Here is a 9,998-nt window from a genome sequence, read left to right as displayed (position 1 = left end):
TTTAGTTCGATGGCGAATGCCCGGCGGTGAGCAAGTAGGGAAATCTGGAAATCTGGTATCTGGCTGAGTTGCTGAGTGCTCGGCATAAAACGGAAAACTTGTTTGGGATGGATAAACTGCGGGGCAACAATGCGGCTGCTGGTGGTGCTGTTCCTTTTCCCGGTGAGAATCCCTTCAAGCGGCCAATGAATGCCCTGCAGAAGCAGTGGTATCGCGTTTTGCTTGCCCGCCGAGTGGGCTTCGGGCAACGTCCTCCTCCCGATGAAAAGGAGCTAACGTAGTAAGTCAGACAGAATCGCAGTAACAGCCCCCTCTGTTCAAATCAAATTGTGTGAAAATTGCAATTTCCTGTTGATTTAATACATTTGTCCCTGGGCAAAAAAAAAAAGCGCCGACATTTGTCGCAAGCGTTATGCGGCCTCGTTCCGGCGATACAACGAGCGTTTCCGCCGGGAAATGGCCAAGCACGAGGAGATGCAGCGGTGCGCCATCGATGCTATGAGGGTTCACAGGTGAGAGCAGACAAATCAGTTAACATCCTGATTTTATTCCAAGAGTCTACGGCATCAAATTTATTTAAGTGTTCAATTATAACAAAAAAAAACAATATATTGAGTTGTCTAATTTTAGCTAGACAACGGATGATAAGCGAGAAATGATTCTTAACATTCGATTGTAAGCGAACTTTGATGAAATACAAATTTTTCGTTCAATTTTAATATTAATTTTTGTTCTCTTAAAAAATATTTTTTTTTGTATAAAAAATATAAAATTTAAAATTTTTTAGTATTAAGGTTATATTTTAAAATTTATTTTGTTTGTATTATCCCATTTAATCTAGAACCTTTGCCATAACCACACTTTGGCTGCCTTTGCACTCCAAGCGGGAAATTAACTCCACATTGGAGACCCTCGAGCAGGTGAGAAACCTTCAAGTTAAATCTCAGATTCTAACAAAATAACTGGTATTTTCGTTCAGGTCCTTACCGCCAAGGAAAGACGACGCCTGCAAGAGATACTCAAGCAAGGACAGTCCTGGCACTCGCATCGCTAAAGAAAACATCCTCAACTGATGCCAAGGACACTCCTCGGATTCAAATTCAGATTCCAATTCTGACTCATCCTTGTACCCATCATCATCGTCATCATCATTATCATCATCATCATCATCTGCCTCGGCTAAGTGAATACCATTTAGCTTGGATTTCACTCGGATTTTTCTTCGCTCACTTCATTTTTCACTTTTCCTTCATTTTGTTCTTGAAATTTCACTGTCAGTGGCCAAGGCATTGTCGTAAATATTTAATACCAGTAAAAGGCAAACTTCACTTTGGCTAAAACAGGAACTGTGTTGGGACAAGATCATTATTCTGGAAGGGATAAGATTATTGAACTGGCTGAAGCAAAAAGGATTACTGCACTTTAGTTTCAATATTTTTTGTGTGTGAAAGCTTAAATGACAATTATGTTTAAGCTTCTTAAGAAATCTGGCTTTATTTTGTTTAAAAAATACTTTACACTTATAATTATAATAATAAACTATAAATTTCTGATATATATATTTTAATATATATTTTATTACATTTTCTTATTTGTTTATTATATATTTTACAATAAAATTTTAGCATTTAACATTTTTCATTGGTTGTTTTACATTTTGTTTACTCATTAAAAATATGTTTAACATATTATGCGTGTATTTTTGTAAGACTTGTTTCATTTAATAATTTTTTTTATATATTTTAATAATAAAACCAGTTTGAAGTTATTGTTAGCTATAACATAACCCATATTCCAAAATACATCCCTTTTTCAGATTTATTGTGTTTTCTTTGGCAATCGATTTAGCCTATTAAAAACTGCTGCCTAGGACAAAGTTTTCCAAAGTAAATATGTCATATGCCAAGAAAGGATACCATACCATAAAACACACTTGTTGGGGGGTTGGAAAATGACTCCTAAGACGGGGGTGGATTTTCCTAAATCCCTGCAAAACTGCAGAGACAAAAGAGCCAAAGTCAGCTTGAAGCTTAACCCACTCGCATATCCCAGTGACATTTGCTGCCAGAACTAAGGTTCGATAGTAGGCCAAACAGCAAAAAGGGCTCAACCCAATATCCTTGCCAACAGCAAACAGCAAACAACAAACAGCAAAAACAGAAGCAGAAACAGAAGCTTTGGCCAGCAGAAAAACCAAAAGAAAACCCAACTCGTAGGCTTGAAATGCCGCAGATGTTTCAGTTTGGCATATTGCCGACTTGACAGCAAAAACAGCTGACAAAAAAAAAAAATGGCAGAACCAAACTATTGAACAAAGTGGCGCCTGTCGCACTTTATGACGAGCCTGCAGTGCCCTTTTTCTTTTTATTTTTTCTTTTTCAATTCTTGGCCCCCTGCTCCACCATTAAAGCAATCACAGAAATGTGTTCTAATTTAAAGCCGTATATATGGGAAAGCAAACAGTGGAGGAAAAACAACAGACAGAAGAGACAAAGGAAACAGCTGCCAAGAAAAAGAAGGAAATCAAGCAGGGAAAATAAAGGAGTATGTGAGCAATTTGTACTGGGAGAAAAGTGGGGTTAGCCAGGAAATTATTAAACAATGACAAAGCGTAAGATGTACGTCAGTTTATTTTTTTTTTTTTATACTTTTTTAGGCGAATTTTTCAGGAGTTTTATAATCAAAAACAAAACAAAGAATGCTTTTTCAGAAGATGATATAAAATTTATATTAAATTTAAAGTCAATTATTTAAATATGAATGTTAGTTTATTTTTAATGTAGTACTAAGTGGACTCTATAAGCTTATATTTTTGTTAATTATCTTAGCAAAATGTTTAATTTAAAAGTCTAATCTTGTCTGATGTCAGTGTAAAATTTGAAACTGCAGTTGGGCAAAATGATTTTAGTATTTTATGTCTGTTTGAGTTGTTTGTGTCGTCGATGGCGTAGAACTCACTGCTCAGTGGTGAGGTCGTGCCCAGTATCAACATTAGTTCACGGTAATGTCGCGAACTTTTCCTGGCCTCAGCTGTTCGTTTGGCATTGGCTTTGTCAGCGTTTATTGATGGCATCAAAGTGTTTTTCAATTTATTTTATTTTTCCCCGGCAATTTATTGGCACGCTCTACAGTGGGGGTCGGTTTGCTTTTGGCCTTTTCCCTGGATGTTTGTCTTGGCCGTGGATCCAGATGCGAACCGAGCAATATGATTGATGTTGCAACAATTTTGCAGCATAATTTTAGGCTAGCCAATACATAATGGAGAGGCCACGGCGAATTGGTTACTTCAAAACAGACACGTAGGAGTCGTTAAGTTGAAATGGCCAAAGAAGTTCAATTGATAAGAAGCAGGAGAGATTGCCTATAAAAGGGATTTAAGGTTGTAAATGTTAAGAGTTTGATATATTTCTTGAAAGAGATATTAAAATACATTTTTACAATGTTCCTTTTTAAAGATTGACAAGGTTTTTTCCATGTATATTTTAAAATATTATTATTATTGTGCTTGGACTAATTCTCATCAAAACTTGAGTCAAATAAAATTTAATTTGATCACTCAGCTAAGTATAATTCTGCAATTATATTGTTCAGAAAAAGTGCTTTAAAAATTGTAAAAAGAACTAAAATCTGAAGACTTTGTATTTAATTTTCTACCTTTTCAGCAAATATTCATTCATAACATATATTACTTAAAACATTTCATTTAATGTAGTGCCTATAATTAATCCCATTGCAGAGCAATTATAGCATCAGCATATTATTTCGAGCTCTGATCCGTTTAAAACCAATAAAAAAGAGAAAAACTGCTAAATTGCCAAATGTCAGAAGCCAAGTTAGTCAACAAAATCGAATTGGAGGGGTCAAATGTGGGAGGCCTCAATAAGTACATATATGAATATGAATGCATGCCCTGGCACAATGAGTTGATAATCCCAATGGCAAATGCTCAAATAGAGGAGGGAATTGGGAGGGGCGTGGCAGTGATATGTCAGTGGCACACACACACACATGCAAACAAACACTGACATCTATCTATGCAAAGCCATAAAGCAACAATAATAAACGCACATCATCATCATCAACGGCGGCAGCGCTTTTCCCGCTTTTCCCTCAGTTTTTCCCTTAGATTTCCCCCCTTAACCGCTGCTGCTGTCAGCAAAAAAGTATGAAATATCATCTAAAATAGGAAATGCGTAAATGCGAAATCCTACAGAACGGAAACTCAACTGAAAGCGATGCGCCAAACGAATGTTGATGATTTCCCCCACCTCCCCAACGCTTTTCCACTCCCATTTTCCATGCTCTGTATGAAAGTCAATTTTTCATTTAGATAACTTTGACATACGCAAACGTCATGGAAAGGAAGGAGTTTCAAAACAGTGGTTTCATTACAATGGGTGATGTAGAGTATAGGATTTTTAAAACATTTATGGTGAGTGCTACAGAAATCACTATGTTTTTGAAATAACTTATACAGGTAAAGTAAAAGTATGAAATTTTAAATATATTTTTAATCCGAAAGCGTTTTGAGAAATCTGTAATTTGTAATCTGTAATAGAAAAATATACATTTTTTTTGTATGGAAGGGAAGAATTTTTCAGTTTAAGGAATAAACTTTGTACCTTCTGGTAGTTGACCTTGATACCACTGTGCCTTTGGCACTTTGCCTTGGCCACCCCCAACTCCGCCCAACACCGCCCACCTCCGGCCACCACCCCCCTCGCTTTGCATGTGTGCGTCTGCATACAATGATTTAGATTTCGGTCTCAACCTCGACTGCCATTCCTGCTGGCGCCAGTCAGTTTATCCTGTGGGGTTTCATCGCGGAAATGCGGGCAGCGTTTTGATAAATGAATTTTGCCCCAGATCTAACATCAGCACCCCGCCCCTTTCTCCTTTGAGTTTTATGTGTGTGCATGGCTTAAATGAAATGTTAACAATTAAACGAAGCCGGCGAAACGACAAACGAAATAACACGAAAAGACTATCAGCACAAAGCAAGTTGCTAGGCTGTGTCGGGTTAATACGTTGCGTATACTTAATAAAATAAATAATTCTTCTCTTGAGGGGTATTTGTTTCATGTTGATTTTTGCCGCTTTGTTGGGTGGTTGTTTAGTGTAAACTTAAGAAAACAGCAGAAAACATAAGTGGCAAAAGGGATAAAGATTTTTCGGTAGTGTGAGTTGTTTGGTTTGTTTCATTAAGGAGGGTTGTTTCTGTTTGCAGAAGTGAAGTTATTTTGTATTTACCGAGTATTTTTGTTCACCTGCCGCCCCCCCAAAAACTAAGCAGACACTTACACATTGTTATAATCATAAAAAGTATTAAAAAGTAACGAGAAGAAGCTGCTGAGTCTTACGTTTTGGGTTTGGGTGAAGCAGGTGGGGCCATTTTGAAGTTGATTGCCCATTTTTAGGATGCTACACTTGTTTACCTACTTGTGTCCTTTTCTGGGGGGAGAAATTCTGTTGTGCGAAGGAGAATCTGGCCGCGGCTTAGGTACAAAATTTGCGCTTACGTTAGCGTGAAATGATGTTCGGGTAATAAAGCGAAGAAATTTGGTTGGTTTTAGTTGGCAGAAAGGTGCTCTACAATGGAAAAATGGTTAAAACATTTTAAAATTAATTTAATAATATATTAAAATATTAAATACATTGCATTACACCAACTTAATTAATATTATTATTTAAATTTAATAATTTGTAGTGCTTAACAGCAAGGAGCTTAATGTTTTTTAATAATGAACAAAACCAAAATAATACCAAATTATGTAAAAGCAAAATGTATAATTTTAATACATCTTCAATTTAAATGGTAAACATGGCCATCAAGTTTTTTTAAGTATAAAAGTATGGAAAGGAATATTCAGAATATTTCCTTACATGTTTAATGTTATAAACCAATTAGTTTACTTAATCAACATGCCGCAAATAAACATCTGTAGCGCAGCACAATCATATTTCACGCTTTGTTTCATCCGAACAGACAACGCAACAAGAGGCGGGCAAAAGCGGGCATATAAAATTTTATATCTCCACCATAACGCAAAATCCCAGGGAATTACCTGAAAAGGTGTCCTCCCCACCCAAAAAAAAAAAAAAAAACGAATTGAGCCTACATTTTAATGAAATATGTTTAAAGTGCAGAGGCAGCTCGTAAATACGACTTTATAGTTGATATACGGGCACGTATGCTTATGTGCAATACGATTTGGACAGCTGCGAAAGTTCGCATGATATTTTATTAAAGCTCCAACTTAACCTTCAATATGGTGGGGCAGCATAAAGTTGTGCACCTGCCACACACTTGTGTTTTTTTTAAGTTGCGGTCCATGGAGGATGGTGTTTCTGTTGGCTTGGACGCAGGTGTTTGGCTACGTGGTCGAGGGCAAGGCAACAAAGAAGCCAACCGACTTGGAAGCCACAGAAGCAAACTCCAACTCAGACTCCAGACTACTGACTACTGACTCCAGACTTTAGACTCCAGACTTCAGAGTCCAGACTCCAGAAAACCAGACCCGAACCAGACGAATCTAGAGGGTGGTGGGCATTTTTTGGTTTTACCTTCATCGCACTGAAAAAAAGGGGATATAAAAATAAATATCTGGCTATTGACTTGGAAATTTCATATCAAAATTTTTAACTTAAATATAAAATCAGAATATTATACGCAAATTTCATTTTGCATATTTAATTTACAAGTTATACCATTATATTACCGCAAAGCATTTAAAACTGCAGGCTATTTTATTTAACTACATTTTAATTAATGTGAAAAATATTGAATTTAAAATGGAACTATTTAATATTCCAGATAAAATATTCCAGGTATTCAAATGTCTTAAAAATATTTAAATTGAGTGTCAAATACTTGGATTCACAACGTTTTTCTTATCAGTGCTGGAATTACACTTGCTCTCACTGGGTTTATTTTCCTTTTCGCCGTGCATACCTTTTTGGCACTTTTGCCGAATTTATCGCATAAGCTTTTCGCATACTTCCGGGTAATTGGCAACACCATGTTCCCTGGAACAGTGGGTGTTTTGTGTGTGTTGCGCATTTAAAGGCGTTAAGGTGCAAATTTATTTCTACGAAACCTTTCCCGTACCCGAACATCCCAAACATCCTAACATCCGTCCTTCCCCTCTTAATGAGCTCTTCGGCTGCGTAATATTTCTTTACCCCCAATCACATGTACTATATGGATGAGGTGGGATGGGTAAGGGTCCACATTCCGGTCTCAGGACTCTTCTTTGGGGTCCTCGTTAGGGGCAGGTTTCGCACTTGTGGTCTGGACATTATTGTTCAAAATTGTTAAGCACATTTAAGCTTGATTTAGTTGCATATTTATTGTGGCCATTTCAGCCAGCCATTTTAATGCGTTATGTAAACTGTACTTAATTTATGTTTTTCTTTACTTTTTTTTAGGTTGAGTGGAGGGATACAATTTTAAGGACTTGGCGGTTTTAGCTTTCTTATGCGGTGAAGTACATAGTAACTATATTTTCAATAAACGAAAAAGAAAATAGGTTTGAACTTTTAATTATATTTGAAAAATAAATACACCCATACAAACGTAAGTCTTTTTATTAAGGATATGAGTGTTCAAAGATGCAGTTATAAATGTAGTATTTATTGTATTTAATTGCTGCTTTTAGCAGGGTTTTGCAGGATTTTTATTTAATACATTAAATTTAACTATAATTTAAAGGACTCAAGCTCCAGATTCCATACCTCTAAATTCAATTTTTGTGATATGCTGCTGTGATAATTCCTGCAGTGAGTATTTATGAGCTTTCCGGTTGTCCAAGGCCCGATACCTAAGCAATTTATTTGCCATAAAAACGTCCGCAGAACTACCGCCATAAACCGATTCAACAAAGGACATGGGGTTCTTATCATAATCATTTCCAGGCAGCTGCGTTGACTTCCGTCTGTCCCTGTCGGTTTCGCCCCACCCCAAAAAAACAATTCAATCCCAGCGACCCTTTTCCGTCGATGATGCTGATGGAGTTTGGGTTAGAGTTGTAGTCAAACTCGGAGCAGTCTGTTCCATTTGCCTGCCGCATTGCTTTATGACCATAAATATTTCATTATGAATTTTTCGTCCAACAGACAACGCATTTCGACATGCTATCTATAAGTCATTTGGCCTAGCTGCCAGCGAACTTTCGCCCGAAATAAATAATAAAAAATGCAATCCGTTGCCGCTTCAACAAACCTTTTTTTGCCAAAGGAATATAGCTCAATTTATGTTTTGTTTTTACGCATCAAAATGCGTCGAGACACGAAAGGGTTAGGCATGAGGTGGAATTGATGGGGCCACTGAATGTGGATTTGTGGAATGGGACGGGATTGGGATTCTTGCGAGGATGAGGAGAATTTCGTGTTCGTGACATCTGCAAGTCGCATTAATAATTAAATCAAGCAATAAAAATTCAGCACGAGTGCCCGGAACCAGACCTAAAATCACTCCATGACTGATAGCTCTCCTCCTTTCGGAAAAAATATACAAAGTTGGAGGACCCAGGAATTGGATGCTTGGAAATAAATTATTGTTCTGGTTAATACCCTACAAATGTGGCATAAAGAAGTTCAAGAAAAATGTGTTTTCTATTTTATTATTGATTATTAAAAACATAGCGCAAGCTGCCTATCAAGTAAATTAGTGATAAAGTGGTAAATACCCTAAATATTAAACAAATTTTAAACATATTTTTAAATAAACAATATTAAGGGCGTCTGAGAAAAATTAGTTTTTCTTCATGCTAATGCAATGCAAACATTTTAAAACATTTTGGTAAAACCCTGAAAATGAAGAATAAAAATTCAAAAATATTTTGTCTCATTTTTTCAATTTAAAAAACTATTTATAGTGAATAACAAGAAGAGGTTCTAAAAAACAGTTCTTCTATAGCATTTTAAAACCTTTTTTGTATTACTCAGTGTGATAAATATTTTAGTACATACTTAATAGGAACAATTTCATTATTTTGGAGGATACAAACCCATTAAACTTTGTTATAAACCTTAAATTCCCTACAAGTATTGGTTAACGAAATTTGCATAATAAACATAAATCATTAATTTTCATTCAATCGCAGTCTCGAAAAACAAAAGGCTCAATTGACATTTTCTTTGTGGCCATTTTTGTCCTTTGTTTGTGTTGTGCATTGAGTAAATTTTTGCACACGAATTGCTAAATTCATAATAAATGAACATTTTGGCTGGAGGGGGTAAATTGAAAATGCCGCCTGCAACATTCTTACGCACGAACAATTTCGTAATGAAAATCTTCCATTTTCCTGCTCTCCAACATTGTTGTTAATAATATTTCTCCCTTCTCGACTGGCGCAAATGCGATTAAAATTGTTAGAGCAAATTATGGAAGGAAGCAGCAAAAGCAGAACTCACTTCAGCGCGCATTTTTCTGCGCTTTCCCTTTGGTTTGTGTGTATTTTTAATCTAATAAAAATAGTTTACGCTGTTGCTCATAAATTCGCAGATAGAAATTCCAGCTGCGTCGGGGAAATTACAACAAAATTAAGAAAGTTGCAAAGGATCCAAAAGGCGAGCGAACGGCGGGCGGCCAAAACTTCAAGTTTAATCAATAAAAAGCCGCAGGGTATCCGTGTGCCAAAGATGCCGAGGAAATAGGAAAAGGGGAATACGAATACCCCTCATGGAGAACTGCTTCAATTTTTTCTTATCCATTTTCCACCCATACATAGTATAGTATGTCAGAGTTATTGTTGTGTGTATTTCGGCTGCCACCCACTAAGCTATTCTTTATTTGTTTTTTCTTTTTTTCCATTATAAATCACTTAAAGAAAATTATAGATATATATATTTATTTTTTCCCAACTTTATTCTTGCCATTCAGATATTTGGCATAAACTTAGCTTCAAAGTGGATTTTTTCAAGTGCAGTTTGCTGCCCTTTGACACCATTCCTTGCTCTTGTTTCCAAGGTGAGCATTTTAATTGAAATTATATTTT

General features: G+C 36.2%; 1 protein-coding gene across 1 annotated transcript; it reads left to right on the top strand.

The window, feature by feature from the left end:
* On the top strand, positions 1 to 1,521 carry LOC108147878. The gene is made up of 4 exons (XM_017274636.1): positions 1 to 280; positions 390 to 512; positions 842 to 920; positions 980 to 1,521. The coding sequence occupies exons 1-4, from the start codon at positions 108 to 110 to the stop codon at positions 1,052 to 1,054; spliced, it is 450 nt and encodes a 149-aa protein (XP_017130125.1). The 5' UTR covers positions 1 to 107; the 3' UTR covers positions 1,055 to 1,521.
* The last annotated feature ends 8,477 nt before the right edge of the window (positions 1,522 to 9,998 follow it).

Source organism: Drosophila elegans, unplaced genomic scaffold, assembly GCF_018152505.1.
Source record: "Drosophila elegans isolate 14027-0461.03 unplaced genomic scaffold, ASM1815250v1 contig_814, whole genome shotgun sequence".
Taxonomy (NCBI): Eukaryota; Metazoa; Arthropoda; class Insecta; order Diptera; family Drosophilidae; genus Drosophila; species Drosophila elegans.
The sequence above is the reverse complement of the archived record's forward strand: the minus strand, read 5'-3'. Positions and strand labels throughout refer to the sequence as shown.